Source organism: Rhinichthys klamathensis, unplaced genomic scaffold (genome assembly GCF_029890125.1).
Source record: "Rhinichthys klamathensis goyatoka isolate OS25496 unplaced genomic scaffold, OSU_Roscu_1.1 h1tg000051l_1, whole genome shotgun sequence".
NCBI lineage: Eukaryota > Metazoa > Chordata > Actinopteri > Cypriniformes > Leuciscidae > Rhinichthys > Rhinichthys klamathensis.
Window position 1 is genome coordinate 2,193,453 of NW_026606597.1, and position 23,154 is coordinate 2,216,606.

General features: G+C 38.2%; 2 protein-coding genes across 2 annotated transcripts; both read right to left on the bottom strand.

Annotated features, from left to right (window-relative positions):
* Positions 1 to 304: 304 nt before the first annotated feature.
* LOC130083026 (stereocilin-like) lies at positions 305 to 5,480 on the bottom strand. Its single transcript, XM_056247991.1, has 8 exons — positions 5,371 to 5,480; positions 5,056 to 5,231; positions 4,687 to 4,842; positions 3,652 to 3,794; positions 3,401 to 3,549; positions 3,015 to 3,112; positions 932 to 1,082; positions 305 to 791 (listed from the first exon to the last, which is right to left on the bottom strand). The coding sequence occupies exons 2-8, from the start codon at positions 5,152 to 5,154 to the stop codon at positions 685 to 687; spliced, it is 903 nt and encodes a 300-aa protein (XP_056103966.1). The 5' UTR covers positions 5,155 to 5,231; positions 5,371 to 5,480; the 3' UTR covers positions 305 to 684.
* Positions 5,408 to 22,528, bottom strand: LOC130083022 (uncharacterized). Its single transcript, XM_056247987.1, has 21 exons — positions 22,375 to 22,528; positions 21,329 to 22,027; positions 21,187 to 21,211; positions 18,929 to 21,002; positions 18,446 to 18,508; positions 18,159 to 18,269; positions 17,893 to 18,047; positions 14,905 to 15,091; positions 14,393 to 14,508; positions 14,113 to 14,242; positions 13,772 to 13,954; positions 10,915 to 10,953; positions 9,092 to 9,268; positions 8,779 to 8,919; positions 7,324 to 7,385; positions 6,829 to 6,964; positions 6,524 to 6,612; positions 6,292 to 6,427; positions 5,861 to 6,057; positions 5,666 to 5,756; positions 5,408 to 5,538 (listed from the first exon to the last, which is right to left on the bottom strand). The coding sequence occupies exons 1-21, from the start codon at positions 22,421 to 22,423 to the stop codon at positions 5,485 to 5,487; spliced, it is 4,914 nt and encodes a 1,637-aa protein (XP_056103962.1). The 5' UTR covers positions 22,424 to 22,528; the 3' UTR covers positions 5,408 to 5,484.
* Positions 22,529 to 23,154: the final 626 nt, after the last annotated feature.

A 23,154-nucleotide genomic window follows, 5' to 3' on the forward strand; every position in this document is an offset into this window, starting at 1 on the left:
AAAGAACAAGGACACTTCACAATCATGTTTTTACTTTAATACAACACATTCTGATATTTTTCCAGCATTTCATTGTGTGAAGTCTGCTAAAGCAGTTAAAAAAGTTAATAAATAATATTAATAAAAACTAGACAAGTATAAGTCAAACTAAATACAGATCTAGAATGATACATTAATCTCCAAGAAAGCAATTATTCAAAAACAATCAAACAAAATCACATTATCATGACTGACAAACTATTATAAAGTGCTGAATGTAGTATTTCCATGAGTTATTCTTCTTGTACTTTTTTTCCCCAGTTTCATGTAACCCATTTTAAATTACATTCAGCATTTTAAAAGTGCTGAATATACACATTTACAGTATTAAAGTTACATCGGTAACACTTTATTTTACAGTGTCATTGTTATACGTTACATGCAGTTACTATAGTATTAATAACTATAAATTATGCTTAATTACATGCAACTTACCCTAAACCAAATCCCAATCCTAAACCTATAGTAAGTACATGTAGTTACTTAATATTACGCAGTACTGAAATATTACATAATGTTTATATTACATAACTAATTAATACATAATTACAGTGTAACAAAGACACCTTAAAATAAAGTGTAACTGTTCCATCATATTGCACATATTTGGGAAGGAGAGTTCAATTGAGCAGCGACAGACCTAACTCATCCCAGCGGATCAGCAGGAGAAAGCAGCAGCAGCAGCAGCATTATCAGGATGCTGGAGAGGTAGAGAAAAGGACAGGGCTTAACTGCAACTCCCAGTGACCTGCCTGAAAAGATACACAAATACTGTGAGACATTTAACATTTGAGAGTGACTATTCTCAAAATATCCAAATATCAACCATACAACTTTGAAACTGTATATTATAAAATTACTTTTCCTTCTTTCACAACAGGAGTGAAAGTACCTCTGAAATCAACAGGTTTGTCCTCCCAGGGGTTGAGCACCATGTACAGGGCCGTCTCCTGAACTGGAGATAGAGCGGAGCGCTGGGCGTCAGTTACAGCAATGGCCTGATCATAGGTGAACATACGAATCTGTGCCTGGTTAAACACTACCTGTGAAGAGAGAAAGTAGAAACGCCAGGTAAGAACAACTCTAAAATGACTTCAAAATACTTTTAATCTTAAAAATAGAGGACATCATAAGAGTATTTGCCCCCTCAACCAGACTATCCTGCCCCCTTAGTCAAGATGAATGTGGTAGGAGATATTAATTATGGAATAGAATAGACTATTTAAAAAAAATTTTTTTGCAATTGCCAAATGCATTGGCTTTCTAGAATTAATATTAGGTTACTATAGCAACATTTTAGTTAAGGATAGTCTGTTTCACAGTCACATTTTGATTGACACGTTTGACACATAACCTACATTACGCTGAACTTCCTGTGCCACGAAAAATGCAGTTAAAGCTATGATGAAACATTTTCCCATGTTTAGGGCTAGATAATTGGTCGTAGTTAGTTGATTATTTCACTGTATTGTTATTGTTTGTCACCGGCTGCAGTTCTGGCTGTATTAAAGGTACAATACATTTTGGATCAAAATATCAAAAAACCACTTGCACAGTGTTATATATTTCTTACAATTGTGTACTTCCATTATCCTAAATGTTTCCAAGAATTTGTACATTCAGAGAAATTCACAATTTTAAAAAGTGCCCATCCCTGTTCACTTGTCGCCTGTCAATGACGCAATATCTGCATTATCCCTGGTTTCCGCTTGTACTGCCATAGTAAACATGGCGACAGACGTGGACAACTGCGTAGTGCGTAATGTCTAGCGGCACGCTCACGCTGTTGTTGTTTCGTTCAAACATTACGGATCATGGCAAGCAGACTTTGGGACAAAAGGAGAACTAAAACGAGGATTAATATCAGCGTGGCGTTTTCGAGATGCCGAGAGCTCCACGTCCACGACTAACTTGGACTTGACAGAGCTTCACGAGTCACGACTTGACAGCTTTATTAGACAGGTGAGCATGAAACAAATCAATGTTATATAGCTCAACATGATGAAATGTTAGAAAATGATCAGTATGTTATTCTAATGTTGATCTAGCTTACTGCTAGTCTCATAAAGCCAACAAACTAACGCATAGAATAACATTATAACTTTCAACACACTCAAATGCTGTTTAGTATGATAGTGTAACGTTAGACCAACTGAAACAGCGCTGCGTTACCTCACAAGTTTCATTCGTCTAATAAACTGACCTGTGTGAGTAGTAATTCTGCACTTGTGGGTAGTTCGGTAGAATTAAATGTCCTTATTCCTTTATATCCACGGGACTCGCGTGTGGCGCTGATATCTGTCTCTTATTAGCATATCTGTCTAATATATATAGAATATCTGTCTCTTATTAAAAAACATGAATGTTTCCACTCATCCATAAACATCCATCAGCATGACAGCAAGTCCTATCATTCCGCTTATCACTGCGTCATCAACCTACGCCTTTGTTATTGTAAGAGGTTAGCGACCCCTAGCGGCAAAAAAATGTAACTTTAACAGCAGTTTATAAAATAATGCATCTGTTAAACGGGTTGAAATGAGTATATATTACGTTAGTCTCAATGAACTACATGGTAAATCCGCTGAAATTGTGTATCTAACGTATTAAGTCGTATTTATATCTAGTGGTCTTAAACGTGTTTATATCATGGATATAGACTCAATTTTGTTCGATTATGTTGGTTTCCTTTTTGTTTTATGTAGTAATATTATTTATTTGCTCTGCCATCTGAAAGTTGTTAGCTTTAAGTTTCATAGTTGTAGTAACGAGGTTTGTTTATGCCCGGCAAATACGTTAATGTGGCACTTCAAGCATAGCCTGGGTTACTTTGCATTACGTCATCGGCCCTTTCATTACTTCAGACGCCCCATCGTCTGTGCTGCGCTGTCCCAATAGCAGCTATGAACACAAGCAAATAGTCGCCTGCATGCATCATACGCTTTAGGGTGAAGCAAGAGAAAAGAGATACTAACTGCAAATTTGCCCGCTGGGATGAGAGAGATGGCAAGTGGGGTGATTCCTTCAATTTGTTCCCTCACCAAAGCAGACATGGCTATATCAGGCAGCCCCGCTACAGAAAGGGGAAAAGTGCACAAAAACCCCATGTATAGACAAAAAAACAGCAACTATGAATAAAAAAAAAAGAGCAAATAAGGCACAATGTTCTTTATTCTATTGATGCTAATAATTCACTTATATTAACTATATCTGTTAATCTATTAATAGACACATTTATTCAAAGCTACTCCCTAGCTTGTCCCTGGATCAACCTTGGGTAAAGTGCCTCGCTCAAGGCCTCAATGGTGATATCTGTGGGAATCAAACCGCCAACTTTCTGATTACAAGCTCTGAGCTGTACCTGCAATCGCTCCTATCTCAATAAAGACCTCTGATCCCCAGGAGCTGACCGGTCCAAATGTCAAGCTATGACTGAGCAGTCCTATCAATGCCTGCAGCTGCTCCTCAGAACAGGACAAACGCAAACGACCCAGCCACAAAACTGCCTTACTGGAAAGAGAAAAACACACATTTCACATTCAGCACAAGAGTAAAAAATGTAATTATATGAACCATATAAAAAACATATTAGAATAAGTTAGGTAATTCAACCTGAACTCCACTGGATTCAAACTGCGCATGACTGGTGCATCTATCCCACACACAATGTGCCCCAAAGCCACAAGAGTGCTGGAGTCTAACTGGCTAGGAGTCTTTCTGGTCGAGTTCAGCACCGTGGAGAATAATGTTTTCAACTGCAATTGCAAAACAGAGGTCAATCATGTATACTACAATAGTTTGGTGTCAGTAACAGTAAGATTTTTTGGTAACGCTTCCTTTTACAGTACAGTACTTACGTGTACTTACCTAGAAAGTACTGGCTAATATAAGGTAAGTACATGGGTTAGGGGTAGGTTTAGGGGTAGGTTCAGGGTTACTACCTAGTTATTACCCAGTAATTATAATTACTATAATAAGTACATAGTAAGTACATGGGTAACAGGACTGTAAAAGGAAGCGTTACCGATTTTTTTTTTTTTAAGAATTTAATACTTTTATACACATTAAATTGATCAAAAGAGACAGTAAAGACTTGGATTGTTACAAAAAAAAACGATTTCAAACTTTTTATTTCTAAAAGAAAATCAGTTTACCACAAAAATACTAAGCATTAGAACTCTTTTCAATATTGATAAAAATAAGAAATGTTTTTTGTGCACCAGACCAACATACTGGAATAATTTCTGAAAGATCATGTGACACTGAAGACTAGAGTAATGATGCTGAAAATTCAGCTTTGCCATCAGAGGAATAAATGCATTTAAAAAATATATATATTTAAATAGAAAATTGTTATTTTAAATTGTAATAATATCTCACATTATTACTCTTTTACCACTGTATTTGTTATTTAAAAAATGCAGCCTTGGTGAGCATAAGCGAATTTCTTTCAAAAACATAAAAAAATCTTACCCACCCTAAAAATTTGAAAGGTATAGTGTACATTAATAGATGAAGTAATGTATAACAGCATGGTTCTCAAAGTCAATCAGCATATTTATATTAATCAGTGGTATGTTGTGTCTAAAAAATGGCAACTGTATCAGCCATCCCAGCTCACTTGCAATGTTTTCATCAACATTTTACCTGTCTGCTGGTCCACGTGTTGAGAGCCCCCATAGCTGAAATTGACTGAATTTCGTACAGTTTAAGAGAGCCCAATTCGTCAAGTAAGAATTGAGTGGCAATGCGACCCAACTGAGAGATTACAGAAGAGTTAAAAGAGGAAGGCATCCCATATACCTACAAAAAAAAAAAAACAGCCACTTATATTACATTGCAGGTATGCAAACATTAACTAAATACCACCAACATATTAGTGGAAAGTAGAAATTCAAAACGAGGCTATATGTCTAATGATGTGAATCATCAAATGTCTCTCAACTCTAAAAAATATAAAACACTTGTGAGAGAGTCATTTAGAAACATATGAGCTGATGGAAAAAAATCAGGCACCTCCTTGGTCTTTGTAAGGAGCACTGACAGCTGGAATGCACTGAAAAAGGGATCCTGGCCAATGAGCTCCAAGCACCTCCGAAATGCGGCTAGTGGCATGTTTCTAAGGCTATCAATACTCCAGGCAGCAGGTTGTGTCACATGCAGGCTCTCACAAGTGGGGATCAGCCCAGAAACTAAGAGACAAAGAGGAAGAGATGAAATTAACTGGGCTAAGTGTTCAAAAGTGTGAGATGAAATGCCATACTGCTGTATTACTATATCCCTACACATTTAAACAGATGACATTCTGTCAAGGCAGAAGATTGCACTTACAAGTGGCGCGTCCCACTCTGAGGAAGCCGAGGAAGAACTGAAGTACAAACTGCTGCTTGTCAAACAGCTCGGAGGGTTTCTGACACAGAGAACCAAGCTCTCCTCTCTCCCACTTCACTTCTGCTGACTCAGGAACAGCCTCTCAATGCGCTCCAAGCTCATCAAACCCTGAAGACACATGTAGACAGGCCAAAACACAGACAGGCAGTGATCGAAAATACTTGGTCAGCTGGTCATGAGGTACAGTATGTGTATTTAGATGATATCAGACACAAAGAAATATCTGGTCACTTACTAAGGGGATGAGTTGAATAATCTCCTTCGGAAGAAAAAACAAGAAACGGTCCACTTGGTTCAGTGTCTCTGATGTCCAGTTTTGTACATGGCTTTGTGGAAAAAAACAGTTCCAGTTCATTGTTATGAAGCATGTAATATTTCTGGTTTTGATGTCATTTTAAGTTCCAGTGGTTTAAGTTTTAACTGTCCCTACCCAAATGTTCTCGGTTCCTTTAGCATGTCTGCCACCAGGTTTCTTTTATTGGCATTGTAGCAGAAACCTTGTAGGAACTCCAGACCATCAACAAAGAAGCTCCTATCCAAATTCAAAAACATTTCATCTGCCACAAACGTAGCCATGACACCTAGCGAACGAAACTCCTCTTCAGTGTACAGGCCAGTGTACATATTCTAATGAGAAAACCAAAGAAAAAGTGGTTGGGTACAGATTTAAAGAGACTACTTATACTTAACCAACTGGCATTAAAGGTCTTTATTAAAGTGCAGGTCACACAATATCTTAAACTTGTTAAACAACAATGTACAATAGAATCAGGGTTGTTAACCCTGTCAGAATCATTAACTGGGAAGATCCTAAACAAAAATATATACATGACCTGTTGACCGTAAAATAAGGGTCTTTACCAGTCTTTGAACCATCTTATCCACCAGGACAGCTTGTTTGGTGCTGGAAAGCAGTAGGAAGAAATGTGGCTCCTGTACCATCATTTTCCTCAGGGAATCCATCTTATCTGGTGGAAATTTCTTAATAGTGCTCAGCCTTTAGATAACGACATTAAATTTAACATGTGAAGACATGATTATATGCATATGTATAGTGTGAATCCATTTGAACTGAGTTTGAATCTTGACTCACGGAAGTGACAGCGCAATCTGAGAGCCCAAATCTCCAAGTAACTCTGAGAAGAAGTCAAACTCATACAGTTCCTCAGTTACACACTTTATCTGTAGTACAGAAATTAAAAAGAAACTTCTGTAAAGAGAGTGCAGGAGTGTTTTCCTTAATTTACACCGTTTGTGCACTGCTAGATCCAATATTATATTAAATTAACAATGAAATAAGAGTGACCTTAGTGAGGACTTGATAAAATAAAAAAGAAACCTAAACTGGAAATCTGTAACATTTAGGTCTTTTATTTGAATGTAGGTTTACTAGCATACCAATGAGGGGTGGAGTGGCACAGGCTGCTCTCTCAGAAACGTCAGAATGTCACGTAGAGGAGATAGAGATGCCAGGTTTTGGAACAGTCTTCTAAGGTCTGTGCAATTCACCCCCGTAGCCACTGTCCCCAGAGACCTTTCATGTCAGAGAGAGAGAGAGAGAGAGAGAGAGAGAGAGAGAGAGAGAGAGAGAGAGAGAGAGAGAGAGAGAGAGAGAGAGAGAGAAAGAAAGAGAGAAAGAGAGAGAGAGAGAGAGAGAGAGAGAGAGAGAGAGAGAGAGAGAGAGAGAGAGAGAGAGAGAGAGAGAGAGAGAGAGAGAGAGAGAGAGAGAGAGAGAGAGAGAGAGAGAGAGAGAGAGAGAGAGAGAGAACATGATTACTTAACCCTAAACTTAAACAATCACTCAGTACTTCACTGAGCAGTGCCATGATTCATGTTGTAGACCTCGTTTATAATCACAAAATGAACTCACAAATACATAAAGGCCAAACTTACATATATTCCTGTTGTGAGAGACTTGGGTGGGCGAAGATAGCCTCTTTAAAGAGAACTTTAGCCTATTGAATAAAAAAACAAAACAATCATGGGTTAAAGATTTTAATATAGCCTTCATTGTAGACACAAATGACAAAGCATCACTGCAAATGTTTTGTATATTAAGGCTGTTTTGAATGCTTCATATTTAGGTGGTACTGTAAGCTTGAATTGTTCTGATGGTAGGTCAGGGGACACAATTAATGTAACCTGTTCAATATTTATACATACATTAACCGTGAAATCAGTGACTTTCTGGCTCTGTAAGCTTATCTTTAAAAGGAAAGGGGATGACAAACACTTTCATGCTTAATGTCCTGGAAAAAAGGGACTGACAGTACAAGAGCAACTCAGATTGGTTTCCATCTTATTTTCAGATAGTGAACAACAGAAGATACTGTCTAGTGTGCTAAACCAGACACAACAAAGAAGCCTATGCTCCATTATTAATAATTAAACCAGTAATTAGACACTGTAGTATTGTACTGATATCTGTGATAATGGAGTATAATGATGAAAAGCACACTTGTTATGCTCAAACACAACTTTAATCAGACCAACTATATCTGAAAAAATATATTTCGCCATTCAGATCTGAACCAGATTTGTAGTTTCAGAAGGAAATACTAACCAATACTTGAAAGGCAGCAAATGAATAATGTTAAAAGTTTTACATAAGGTTATGTTTTATGTTTTGGTACTGTGCTAATGAAATGCTGCATTAGAGCAGTCGTCTTGTTATCTGTCGGCTGAGCACAAGAACCAAAACAAGAACATTACGTTGTCTTTGCATTTCATCAAAACAAATCCTGAAAAAATATATATCATGGTTTCCACAAAAATATTAAGCAGCACAACTGTTTTCAACATTAATAATAATAAGAAATGTTTCTTGAGCTCCAAATCAGCATATTAGAATGATTTCTAAAGGATCATGTGGCAATGAAGACTGGAGTAATTATGGTGAAAATTCATCTTTTGCCATCAAAAGAATATATTACATTTTGAAATATATCAAAATAGAAAAAAGTTATTTTAAATTGTAAAAATGTTTCACAGTATTACTGTTTTCACAGTATTTTGGTCAAATAAATGCAGCTTTGGTGAGCATAAGAGAAGTTATTTCAAAAGCATAAAAACTTGGACACAAGGAAGAGAAGACAAATCACAATTCACTGTGCAAATAGATGTAAAAAGAAGAAGATCAATCATGCTTAAGTAGGCAAATATTATAATGATATCACCACTGTCATCTCTGCCACAGTCAATGGGACACGTCAAACTTAATAAAATGCATCTTAATTTAAAATAAAGTACAAATATGAAATGTATTAAAATAATATAAAATTTTACAAAAACCTTGCAAGTTCTATAATTGTAGTTGATAAATGTGTGTATGACTAGACTAGAACATACCTGCTGTGTGTTCCAGAGGCGAGTGTTTACAGCAGCGTCTCTGACCAGCAGTAGAGGTACTTGGGGAATCACACTGAGGAGTGGAGTGCTTGAGAGCAAAGGTTTGACTTTATCCATCCACTGGGACACAGAACTTGAACCCTGAAAGATGGGGGTAGAACAATTTACAGCATTTGTATTACTACGATAGACGTAATCGATACGATAGACATTCTTGTTTCCCTTAACTGAATGCTCTAGTATAAGCATGTTTGAGCCGAGATGTCTGTGTTCAGAAGCCTAAAGGAAATATCTGTTCGAGGGAGTTTCTTACCCAGAGTTTGCAGATGACAGTGTTGACCTGAGGGGGGGTGAGCCCAGGTGTCTGAAGGCTCATGCCAGGTAAAGCTTCCAGCAGAATATCAGACGGTAAAGTCCATAGAGTCTCCACCTTTACTCCACTCACAAGAGACCCCAGCATAGACAAATGGCCAGAGCCAGGTAGAGCCAGCTAAGAGGGAGCACAAAATATCACACGTTTAATATTTCTACACAATATTTAGTATTGTTGAGAATTTAACATAAACTGGGATCCGGTGAATCCCAGGAGACTGCAAATTTGAGAGGGAAAAAAAGTTTTTACAAAATGTATTTTACGGGCTGTTAAAGTTACATATTAATGCAATAGGCTATGCATAATTATTATTATTTTACATTCACCAAATATGACACACTTTTTCATTCTGCTTTCTAGAGACTACTAAGAAATCATGAGATTAATTGCAATTATTTTACTGTATCGACAGCACTGTTTTTTTTAAAGAAATAAGACTTAACCTTTGATACACTGTCATCTTAATAAAAATGATAGATTTTCCAGATAATATTTTAATAATGTGCAATATAATAGCCATTTATTTAAAAACATGTCATCTTTATATTATCACACGTAATACTTTTCTCAAACAGTATAAATACGTTTTTTTTATATATATATATATATATATATATATATATATATATATATATATATATACCCTATCATTAAAAAATTGGGGGACAATTTTTTAAATACCTAATTAGCAGTTAAAGGGATAGTTCACCCAAACATGAAAATTTTGTCATCACTTACTCACCCTCAAGTTCAAAACCTGCTGAACAAAAAAGAAGATATTTTGAAGAATGTCTGTAATCAAACAGTTGATGGACCCCATTGACTTTCATAATAGGAAAAAAAATACTATGGAAGTCGATGGCAACTGTCAACTCATTTTTATTTTTGGGTGAACTATCCCTTTAACATATTTTTTTTTCCAAAAAGAATGTATTAAATTGATCAAAAGTGACAGTAAAGACTTTTACACTTTTACACAAGAGTTATTTAAAAATTTTAATATTATTTCACAATATTTTTGTTTTTACTGTGTTTTTTTATCAAATAAATGCAGTCCTGGGAAGCATAAGACACTTTTTTCAAAAACCAAAAAAAAAAAAAAAAGCCAACCCCAAACAACTTTAGAATGTGTATGTATAGCAATGTGTATGTATAGCAGCCTTTATATTTTAGGAATGGGGTCCCTCGGAAAGAGATCATCACCATTTGGGGGTTGTTGTCATCAAAAAGGTTTGAAAATCCCTTACAAAACCAATGTAGCTAGCTTTATGTTAAATGAATTAACATGTGCCATACGCAGTCTATATTTCAAAAACAGATGCTCAGCGACGTCACACATGTGAAAGACACTCACTAGCGACACCCTATCTGACCCACATCACAATGTTCCCTTAAACCTTAGACACTAAATACAAAGGGCCGCTTCATAACTTCCTTGTGCCTGGTGTAATCCTATACCTTGAGGAACTGCCAAATCACATGGATCATATGAGTAAATGTTACATGCACTTTCAAACATGCAAAGTAAATTATAAAGAGTAACTGACGGGTCAGTGTAAGTGTGTGTGAGGCCAATGCAATTGTCCTTGAAACACCCCAGAGTTGATTACGCTGGGTTGTGGGCCAGCTGGCTGAGGAAAAGTGCTGACATCTCAAATGCAGGCACACACATGTACGTTCACAGGGGCTAGAAAATTGGCTATCTTCTCAAAAAACACCAGAGCAAACAGCTTTTCTCAACCTCACTGCAAAGATATACTTACACTCAAATTGGCTGAGATCTTGTCGATGATAACACCAGCCTTTTTGAAAAAATAAACAATACAATGATTAATAGGGAGTGAATCAGGCAGTGCATTATAAAGCAATGAAACAAGATGAAGAACAAATATTCTGATAAAGCCTAATTAAAGTTAATTCGTTGTTAGTTTTATTTAATTACAACACATACACTCACCTAAAGGATTATTAGGAACACCATACTAATACTGTGTTTGACCCCCTTTCGCCTTCAGAACTGCCTTAATTCTACGTGGCATTGATTCAACAAGGTGCTAAAAGCATTCTTTAGAAATGTTGGCCCATATTGATAGGATAGCATCTTGCAGTTGATGGAGATTTGTGGGATGCACATCCAGGGCACGAAGCTCCCGTTCCACCACATCCCAAAGATGCTCTATTGGGTTGAGATCTGGTGACTGTGGGGGCCATTTTAGTACAGTGAACTCATTGTCATGTTCAAGAAACCAATTTGAAATGATTCGAGCTTTGTGACATGGTGCATTATCCTGCTGGAACTGGCCATCAGAGGATGGGTACATGGTGGCCATAAAGGGATGGACATGGTCAGAAACAATGGTCAGGTAGGCCGTGGCATTTAAACGATGCCCAATTGGCACTAAGGGGCCTAAAGTGTGCCAAGAAAACATCCCCCACACCATTACACCACCACCACCAGCCTGCACAGTGGTAACAAGGCATGATGGTTCCATGTTCTCATTCTGTTTACGCCAAATTCTGACTCTACCATCTGAATGTCTCAACAGAAATGGAGACTCATCAGACCAGGCAACATTTTTCCAGTCTTCAACTGTCCAATTTTGGTGAGCTCTTGCAAATTGTAGCCTCTTTTTCCTATTTGTAGTGGAGATGAGTGGTACCCGGTGGGGTCTTCTGCTGTTGTAGCCCATCCGCCTCAAGGTTGTGCGTGTTGTGGCTTCACAAATGCTTTGCTGCATACCTCGGTTGTAACGAGTGGTTATTTCAGTCAAAGTTGCTCTTCTATCAGCTTGAATCAGTCGGCCCATTCTCCTCTGACCTCTAGCATCAACAAGGCATTTTCGCCCACAAGACTGCCGCATACTGGATGTTTTTCCCTTTTCACACCATTCTTTGTAAACCCTAGAAATGGTTGTGCGTGAAAATCCCAGTAACTGAGCAGATTGTGAAATACTCAGACCGGCCCGTCTGGCACCAACAACCATGCCACGCTCAAAATTGCTTAAATCACCTTTCTTTCCCATTCTGACATTCAGTTTGGAGCTCAGGAGATTGTCTTGACCAGGACCACACCCCTAAATGCATTGAAGCAACTGCCATGTGATTGGTTGATTAGATAATTGCATTAATGAGAAATTGAACAGGTGTTCCTAATAATCCTTTAGGTGAGTGTATATTGACTTATACAAGGACATTCTCCCTTTCAACCTATAGTAAAGACTCCCTATGGACATCTGAAGCTTTCTGTTTTTCCATTGTGCTCTCATCCTCTGCCTTCCTTATGTTTTGGGTGCACATTGAGATGGACATGCAGAATTCACGTTTGGTCATGCAGAAATAATTAAAGCGGTTGAGCAGTGACACAGTCCTTTACCTATATCAGATACCATGGCTCCTCTGACAGCAGTCTTCCATCTGTTGTAAAGCCTTGAGTTTAAACCCACTGGCCTGTTTGTAACCTTTGACCTCTACTTAATTTCAACATCCACTAGGGTATACTCAGTGTCCAAAATTAACACGACTAATGCAAAATGCAAGTAAAAATTGCATTAGGCAAGCAAATAAAACAGTTACAGGCCAGTTGGCTCATACAGCTTTACTGGGAACTGCAACATTACATGGGATAGATGAAATTGTAAGAATGATATTCTGACTCTTGCCAATGTAACATGAAAGATTCAAATGAAACTGTGTGACAATGTTGAATATTTCTCACACTACACAACCAAAATGAAAATATGAGGAAGAAAATCAAGATTTTGTGATAGTTTCTCAGTCACAATTCATTTTGTGTGTGATACATATTAATTCATTTAAATTTTTCTTTTTTATTGTATTTTTATATTTCTTTGAACCTTTTTATAACCATAACCATTCATAAGCCATATTTTTTAACCATGTCATAACCATATATTTTTTTTAATCATTTTTTATGTAAAACACTTTGCATTACCACTGTGTATGAAATGCGCTAAATAAATTGCCTTGCCTACTCCTTGCATAAATATGCTAGAAAAAAAAGAGCTCAATATTCCCATTGTAGTTGGGGCAAATAAATATTCTTAATAAATACAAAATATAGTTTCATAGCTGGTGAGAAATATTTATGGCCTGTAAACTTTCATTCGCCATTGGCAGGTGATGCAAAAGTTCATTTTGGACCCTGGATATGCTATACTTACAATAAACTTACAGTAAACAGATTAAAGACCCGTTCACACCAAGAACGGTAACTATAAAGACACTGTAACTATATTAGCATCCATACCAACGCACAACATCGTTCTGTTTATTCTATGCGCGTGCTGCAGTTTTGTCAATTACCACTTTAAATGCTCAAGCATTTAAGATTGATTGGCTGTCAATCTTTTTATCGTTCATCAGCTGGAAAAGAACATTCTGAAAGTGATTCCAACCATATAGTTTCTCTATGTTGTTATCGTTATAGTTCTGAACTTATATTTAGAAAGATTTTTAGAACTATATCTTTATCGTTCTAGGTGTAAACAGGCCGTAAGACTTACAATATATATATATTAAGACGTATGCTAAATATGTATTCAGATAAAGTTACTGGTTTTACTTTTTTAAGAGAGCATGTTAATACTGTAAGTGGTGTACCTGTGCTGGGGTGAAAGGCACAGAGGCGAGGGTGCTGAGGGCAGGCATGAGCTGGGCTGAGGTGAGCTGCTGCAGGACGCTGGATCCCAGCAGGGGCAGAAAAGGGGCAAGCTGAGAGACTCTCTGAGGAGAGAGACTGGAGGGAGACTGCAGCTCAGATGCTTTCCAGACCAAGCTGGATATCTGGACACAAAAAGAAAAGTAACCAAAAACACCAGAGGCTATTTTAGATGAACCACTGAGGAATTATTATTTAAGAGGGTCTCGTTTTTAAAGAATAGGGTAAATATAAGAGACCATAATAACTAAAGAGACCACTGATCTGGACCATGTTCACTAACCATATTGCTAGGAACACTAAATCCCTGGATAGCACATGTTCTAATGTTGTCCTGGATCACTGAAAAGGCTTCTGTTCCTGCATATGCCATCAGCTCGCTGGGGTGAGCCAGACAGGACAGATTACCTAACCTGGAGGGGTGTGAGAGGAAACAAAAATGGATGTGCTATAATACTTAATGTCTTAATCTTTTTTGCATTTCCATGAACCAAATCTGAAAAATACAAGAAATCTTATTGTTTTGATTTGAATGGAGTAAAACAATATCATATTTAGCTAACCTCCTGAACTGGTCTACTGTGAGATTATTGAAGGCTCCAGTGAGACTCTGAGCGATGAACTGCTGCTTGAGGAGACCCAAGGTGTTACTCTTTAAGACATCCAAACCATCCAGCAGCTAAGAAAACAAAACACAAGAGTATGCCATAAGTCATAATTTAAGACATTTAGATAAGTCATTCGGTCATATGATCATTTTAAATATGATCTTAAATGGTCGTTTTAATCTATAATGACGTTTATTTCATATTAAATCTATTTGAGAATTATGTCCTTTTTATATGGAAAGCAATGAATATATGGAAATGTTAGCACCACAGTCTTATTCAATGTCCAGTACAGAGCCATTCTTAATTTATGCATCTCTGTGTTTATTTATTGAAAACAGACTACGAGGACATGTCTGTTAGAATGAACCAGTGGCAAGCATTGGCATTTTACCCAACTGAACTGTCTGAGGGTTAACCGGAGCCAGATGGGTTCAGGTATCTTTGCAAGGTGTCCGGGCTGTTACCTGAGCAGGTGAGAGGTACTGGAAGCTCTGGAAGGGCAGATAGGCGATCAGGTTACCAGTGTTTCTGATGAAGGATAAGCTGCCGGCTGTCATGTTGGGCAAGCTCATGGACCGACTGAACCATCGACCAAATGCTTGCTGCTGCTCCAGGGAAAGGTTTTTGATGCTGAAGTTAATGATGCTTAACCTGGAGAAAAGTAGTAGAGCGGAGATGTTTTAAACAATTTGAATGATGTGTAAAAAAACCTAAATATCTTGCAGTTAATGTTAATTAAAACTATTAAAATCCTTTTCACTAACTGAAATGAAATAAAATATAAATATTAGATGAAAAACTTGTTATTCAAAAACAAGAAATGTTGCCTTGCCAACTAACTGACATAAAGTTGAAGTAAAAAAAAAAAGCTACAAAAAAAAAAAACCAAGACAAAAAACATTACAAATTTACTAAAATTAAAATGAAAGCTGAAAATATAAAATAAAAGCTAATTCAAAATGTTAATAAATACTATAATAGTATATAAATAATATGAAATTAACACTAATATTCTAGTGGTTAGAAATACAAAAATTGTATTAATTGTATTAACATATTAAATTTACATTAATTATAATATCAATATCCCACTTTTTATAAAGCTTGGAATTCAAACAGCCAATAATAATAATAAATTAAAGCTGCAAGCAGCATTTAGCGGTGTTCAAGCAGTTAAGGCCTTTAAGGCCGTTAAGCACAAAAGCATCAAAAGACATTAAGTTTTATGTAGCATACATTTAAACACTGACATAATAGATGGAAAAGACCATTTTACAGCCAATACAGGCAGTTATAGCGCCACCTATGGTCCGATCTCCATAAAACTTTGCATGCATGTTCATGATGTTATGTCACATATGGATTTATTCAGAAACATGGAACTACACACACACACATTCTATTGTAGATTAAACTGTCTCATTCAGGGTTCACATTTGTCAATGTGAAAATGAATTTTGACTAAATGTGATTGTAAATGTTAAAATATTGATTATATAAACTCTAAATATGAATTATAGAACAATAATAGTCAGCATTATGACAAAATGACTATTTTAAACAGCAGGGGGCAGTAGAATACCACTTATTGGCTTAATATGCCATAATGGTAATTTAATTTCCCCCTTTTTAACTGTAATAGAGGCAAATTTTGTCCGATCTGTCTGAAAATTGTCATGCTTGTTTAGAGTGATAGGTCTCATGTTCTGAGTTGTTTTTAATAAGATCTGAGCATTCATTGAAGAGATATAGGCTTCGGGCACACTCGGTCAAGGCTACACATTGAAGTGACCCTTTTATAGCCATCAAAATGCAGAAGTTCAACCTTTTCTGATAATTATTGATCTAGAGAGTCCAGAGAATTGTACTGCACTGGTTTTAAACATTATGATATGAAAAGTATACGATCATAGATGGAAAAGACAATTTACAGCCAATACAGGCAATTTACCATAGGAAATGTATGGTTTTAAAGCTTTTTAACAGTTATAGCGCCACCTATGGTCCGATCTCCATGAAACTTTGCATGCTTCCTCACCATGGTATGACACATGTGCTCATCAATTTTTGTGAAGTTCTGAGTTTTTATTTATGATTTATAGGCTTTTGAGTGTATTTTGACACGCCCCCTTTTCTAAACGACCCTGTTACAGTGAACCAAAGGGCAAAGTTCAACTTTTTTTTGATAATTATTGATCTAAAGAGTCCAGAGAATTGTCCTAGACTGGTCTGGTTTTGATCGGGCAAAAAACCAGGGACTAGTTCGCAAAAGTATGTTTTTAACATATTCGTGAATATTTAATGAACGGTTTGATTGACAGCAATGGTTCTAGAGGCAAAGTTGTTCACCATGAGGAGATCTATCAAATGATATGCATTTTGGGGGGATGTGTGCAACATCACGTGATTACAGAGCCGTAAAACTCGTTAGCGCCAACTAGTGGCCGATTTCTTTCAAAACTCTTACAGACCTCTTAGGCTATGAGTCAAACATGCCCATCGAGTTTCGTTCCGATTGGCCTCCGTTAACCTCGTCTCATAGGGGCTCAAACTTCATTGGTCGATGGCGGCCATGTTTTTTGAGATATGCCAATGTCCTCATAGACATACATGGGGCCTTGGACCAAGACACTGCATACCAATTTTCAGGTCAATCAGACTAACGGTCAGTCCTTTATATGTTTTTTTCATGTTATAGCGCCACCTAGTGTTCGATCGTCGCGATTTTTTTACTGTGACCTCAAATTGAAGTCATGCACACCTGTACCAAGTTTGGTGAACCTACCTAATTTACTTCTGGAGTTATAGCCATTTTAGTAAAAAAGCCTCCTCCCCCAACGTTCTTTTTGCGCCCCCTAGCGACCGGAAATCGAAATTTCAACTTTTTTTCGATTATAATTTATATTCAGACTCCACAGAACATTTGTGCACTGGTTTGGTTCCGATCGGGCGAAAAATCAGGGACTAGTTTGCAAAAGTCGTTTTTTGACAAAATTCAAAATGGCGGAAAATCTATCATGACGGAAATGAAATCGGAGATATACGTTTTTTAAGTCAGGAGTCCAGCTTTCCAATGATATAAGACACTTGAGTCTACGACTTACGTTCTAGGAGTTATGAGCAGTTTTGCGCAATTGGTTGCTATAGCGCCACCTATGGGCCAATCGGGCTCATAATTTGATAAGCTCTCCTCGATTTTTGTACTACCATCTGACAAAGTTTCAAGTCTCTAGCATTTACGGTTTGGGCTGCACGATGCGTTTTACAGGAGAATAATAATAATAATAAAAATCAGTACAAATACAATAGGTTTTCAGCACTTCGTGCTTGAACACCTAAATATAATAAATAAAACACAAAATAACAAAAATAAAATACCAGGAATTGAATGGTGTGATCAACAGACGACCCTTTTAAAGCTCTTTAAACAGGTCCGTAGGTGTGTCACTCACGCATTGATGTTGTTTTGTAGCGGTGGCATTGACATGATGTCTGAAGGTGTAGCCAGAGCCAACAAAAGGCCCATGTCAGGGAACAGGCTAATATCCCTAGGCAGGTGTATTTGGAAAAGCACGGACACCATGGTGTGCAGGTAATCATCTGTTAGCTTCAAAAGAGGAAAGACTCTAAATTATATCAATGTATGTAACTTTATCGTTTGTACCCTCTCGGTTTTATTTGATATACAATGATAGTGGTAGTAGTGGGGATGGTTTACCTGCAAAGTGGCATAGTTCCTATTATAGTACAGCAGAACCTCCCTTACAATTATGATGTCCGCTGCACTGAGCACTGATCTCAGATGAGATAGAGGAATTCGAAAATACTCCTGTAAACCAATAATGAGAACTGTAATTCAAGCTGTTACTCTCACAATGATTTCAGCAAACAAAACCGGATATTGTGTACGGACAAAGTAAAACATTAATTTAGCTCCAACACCTTTAAGTATTAAAGTACAAAGCCAGTTAATTAAAAACATGCAAATAAAGATTTCCATCCAACCTTGATCAGAAAAAAGTTAGTGGGGACATCTCTTCCTGTTTGCATCAGACTGGTCAGAACTTTCTGAAACACACACATGCAAAGTTTCAACTGGAAATATGGTATCTAAACCATATTGTCATGTAAAATGAAAAGGGCAATGACATCTCAACATTGATTGAAACAACAACATAGATTAGGTATTTGTATCATAGTACCAATGTAGAGACAAATCAAATGACTTTGAGTTAATATTACATGCTAAGGAAGAGATTTAAATGATCCGGTGTCACAGCTAACACCTTATACCTCATGTTGATGAGCTAGATCATGGGTCAATTACAAAATAGTGGTGAACTCGGTAAGGGATATGATTAATTAATAATCAGAACTAGAAGAACTTCCAGAACTGGTTCACAGTGTCTTTTTTTGGGAAACACTGGTCTAATGAAAACAATGATATGAATGATATCCCCTGTTCTGCCATTGAATAATAATACCAACCTCAAAGCACTGCAAAAGCACACGCTTTTTGTCAAAGTTGGCCTCATTGTCCATGTAGACGATAATTGACTCCAGCACACTAAGCCGAATATTCTCTGTCACCCTCAGAGAGGTCATCTGGCTTTCTTCTAGAGCCAACAGCAGGACAATCCACAGGCTGGTGGCCTGCTTGACCACTGATGTCACCTGTGTAGTCATGAGATTCTCCAAGCGAGGTTGGAGAATCTCTATCCCACAGCGCAACAGCATCCGAAGGCCCTGGACTTGACTGCCACCTGGTTGGCAGACAACGCTGAAGTCTGCGCTGCAGGTCCAGTTTAGCCTCTTAGCTAACTCCCTAGGTAGACACGGCGGAGCAGTTGTGCTCCCATTTAGACTCTCGATATGAGGAGCTGTGTACGTGGCACAGAGAGTGCCGACCCAGAGGCTGGAGGCCTCCTGAGTGATGTGGGTGAGCATGAAAGAGTCAGCACAGACAAAGGAGATAAAGTTGGCCTGGTCATAGTCCCAGCAAAGAGCGAGGAGAGCAGCATCCGGGAGGACCAAAGCCCAACTGGAGTACTGACACTGCTCAGCCGGGCGGAAACCCATCAGGCTCCCCCCGTTCCCAGCCCCACCGCCTGGGCCAGACGCAGTCAGGTTTGAGCATTGCTCCAATAACCAGGTGTTGTCTAAATTGGCCAGCAAATTCTGGAGAACTGTAACATTGGCACATACATTCCGAGTGAAGTTCTCAGCATCAAGATCGGCACAGAGAGCAAGGTCGCTCATGTCTACAATAATAGGCTGGCTCCAATCTGAATAGACACAAACCTGCGCCAACACTTTCGTGGTGTCATTATTAGAGCACTCTCTAATCAGCCATTGGTTGTCGAGATGAAGAGACAACTTCTCATACAAGGTCAAGTTGCAGCAGACGTTCTGACGAAAGCCTATCTGGTCGTACTGCCAGCACAGAGCAACCACAGTCGGATCCACAGACATGTTAGTCCATTTGTTGTAGTTACACCAGACTTCAGTGCTTAGCGGTGGTGGGCTCGTGGAGGGATTGCTGATCGAGTAAGTGCAATATTGCGCTACCCAGGTATTCCCGCTGTTAAGCACAAGAACAGTGACGAACGTGTGGTTGACACACACCTCTTTAATGAATCGAATCTCATCATTTTGGATACATAGAGATATCTGTTCAGGGGTGACTGCTCTTAAATTCTTCCATTCTGAGTATTTGCAAGACTGAGCAACAATGGTGTTGATGTCAATTTGTGGAGGAGGTTCAGAGCAATTGGGCTTAAGCCAGTTGTTTTCTTCACTGGAGTACACAACCATAAAGAAGACTGTACTGTCACACAATAGCCCCTCAAATCTGTCCATGTCATTATACCAGCAGAACGTCACTATTGATGGGTCGATGGTTTCAGTAGTCCACGTGTTATATGAACAATACAGGTTCACTATGTATGTGTCTGACGTGTTTGCGCAGAATTCCCACACCCAGGCATTAATGGGATTTCTAACCAGCACTTGCATAGCTTCAGCATTGTTACACACAGCAAGGATGAATGCCGGACGATCATTTTCACTGCACATTGTGATCAGAGCCGGGTCCACGGAACCACTGGCAGTCCAGTTCTCATAGTCGCAGAGGAGTTCACTGAGGCTAAGGGTGGACCTCGCAATACGTCTTGATTGTGCAGTGGCAGGATCACTGCAGGGTTCCATGAGAGGTAAGACAACGTTTTGGATCATGTGACACATGCTCCTCCAGACCTTTGTCACTTCGGTTTGAGAGAGTGTGCGGAGCGCTTGACACATCTGGTAAAGGACGTAAGATTCCTGAGATGTTGCTGTTAAAATTGCTGCACAAAGGGTTTCATTGAGTTGGTTCAAGTTTTGTTGGTCGCAGGTGAGACTGGATGTGCGGATGTCCACTGAGGGTGTGCCAGTACGACTGAACTGGATGCTGCTTGTGGCTTGGCATTCTGGACCTGGGAAACTGCAAGGAGGTGATTCAGGAGCCAAAAACATATCCAGAAGTGATTGTCCAAAAGACCAGGTCACATTATGACTCATGCCCCTGAATATAGAAAATAAGACAGAATTAATTGAGAAATTATTTCTTATTTTAGAGTAAGATTAATGATGCATCATTATATTGTAAAGTAATATTCTTATTCAAATGTGTAACAGGAATATGGGCTTCCAGAGACATGAAATGCAAAAGAACCGGCACACTGCTATTTTTGCTTCCACTGACATACCACATGATAAGCTGTTTGAGGTCACCTGCGTATAAAAGACAGAAGGAGAGTTGGAGAATCACTTATTGCACTGAAAAATGTATTCCAACATATGAAGAAGAAAAAAACAGTATTGAAGAACCAAACTGAACCTATGACACACCTTGTTGACACTTCTCACTCTGGTCTAGCGTAGGGATCTCTATGCCAAACTGTAATCCAAGTTTTAGAAAGTCCACTGGAGTTTGAAGCGCACTCAACATGAATTCAGACACGAAGGACATCACAGGTGGAATTGTCATGTCCATAAAACTATTCCATAAGGCTAAAAAGTTCTCTGAGAGCAGATAAAGCGGGAGGTCTGAGGACAAAACATTTGTCAATATCTCCTGAACAGAGTTTAACTGAGTAATGGAGGAGTCTGCCATTCGCAGATTAGATGTTGACATGCAGGCTTGAGATTTAACAGAGGAGATCACAGAAAGTATCTGTTCACTCAATGCAGATGAAACGGTACTAGTTAAATCTGCTTGCCATCCACAGTGCTGTCTGTCTGCCAAAACACAAATTAAAGCCTTAGGAAGAGTTTCAATGAAACTGTCAATCAGCATTGGCTGGTATATAGTGAATAAACTCTTGAATATTGTGAAGTAAGTGTCTAGGTTAGTGCTGTCAATTGCGATTCTTTCACGGGGTGCTGTCATTTTGCTCATGGTCTTTTCTTCTCTTGACAAGGATCTGATGTTCTCTATCAGGACTTTCAAGTTCCTCTCAAATTCATCCTCACTCCTGGAGCTCATCTCACTCTGTCTGATGATGGTCTTGGGTAATGAGGGTTTTCTGGAGTCACCACATGCACTCCCTTTGAAGAAGAGGCATACATGGTCACACTACCTTAGTGTTCATGCATTTATCAAAATACTGGGTTATACAAATGGACACCAGGTTATCCATAAATTATTAGCAGAGTTTGTTGAAATTATACATTACTTTTATTGCTATTTAAATTATATGTAATATGGGTAAAATGCCAACTGTAATGTAAAAACCCCCACAAATGTTTATTTTAATTATCTTCACCCTGATAAATGACAAAACATAAGTTCACCGTAAACATTCAGAGATGTCAGGCATTTTAAATTGTACAAGTGCTAAGAAAAATAAAAAGGAAACGGAAAATAAAAGACAAGACAAGAAAAATACTCTTACCTAAAATGATGCTAAGCATGAGCAACATTAAAATTCCTCTGTGGTGCATTTTTACTGAGAAATATCCATATGTCGCTACGGCGGGTTGTTAATTTAACAAAAGCATGGCCACTGTCGGCTGAGACTTAATTTCCATTAATTACGATATCGTCGTAAAAACACAACTGACTTGTTCTGTAATGAAGACTCTCTGTGATTCCTGGATTTCGACTATGTTCTATCACGGCTGCAGTGTCACTGCAACTCAATCCTGCATCAGTCGCCTAATTAAACAACAGCAGAAAATAGGTGCGAAACACACGGAACGGATTTGAGAGTGGAGGAGAGACCGCCGAAAGTGCTGAAATATTAACATGCCGTGTTGACTGTCAGCCTCTCTGTCACAGTAACGTACACCCGATCAGTGACACAGGTAGAAACAAACGGAAGCACAGGTGGGTGGGTAAGGTGATGCAGCTCGACCGCTTGAGTTTACGACACAATTAACTTTAAATGTGAATAATATAAAACTGATAACGACGAAAGGTTAACCGTTTCGTGTGCAGCAGTGAATACAGTGACTGAAAATTGAGAAAAGTATGTTTTAGAGCAAACATTTCAAAATGTTTCAAGCAAAGTATGTTCATGTTTGCCCATAAGTTATAATAAATAAACAGCCTCACTTTATCTGAAACCACTGAGTATAAAAGTAAACTTTTCGTAACTTGAATCATTTAAAAACCATAACAAACACCAATTGAGGCCAATTTACATTCTCCATTGTAGCTTATGTAGATTTGA

Excerpts from the sequence above, each read along its gene's own strand:
- LOC130083026 (XM_056247991.1), bottom strand. The coding sequence starts at position 5,154 with ATGCCACTAGCCGCATTTCGGAGGTGCTTGGAGCTCATTGGCCAGGAT. Across the intron at positions 3,113-3,400 it reads TGAGATAGGAGCGATTGCAG|CGGGGCTGCCTGATATAGCC; the intron begins GTACAGCTCAGA and ends CCCTTTCTGTAG. Across the intron at positions 1,083-3,014 it reads TCCCAGCGGGCAAATTTGCA|GTAGTGTTTAACCAGGCACA; the intron begins GTTAGTATCTCT and ends CTCTCTTCACAG.
- LOC130083022 (XM_056247987.1), bottom strand. The coding sequence starts at position 22,423 with ATGCACCACAGAGGAATTTTAATGTTGCTCATGCTTAGCATCATTTTA. Across the intron at positions 18,509-18,928 it reads TGCTTTTGCAGTGCTTTGAG|AAAGTTCTGACCAGTCTGAT; the intron begins GTTGGTATTATT and ends TGTGTGTTTCAG. Across the intron at positions 18,270-18,445 it reads CTAACTTTTTTCTGATCAAG|GAGTATTTTCGAATTCCTCT; the intron begins GTTGGATGGAAA and ends ATTGGTTTACAG.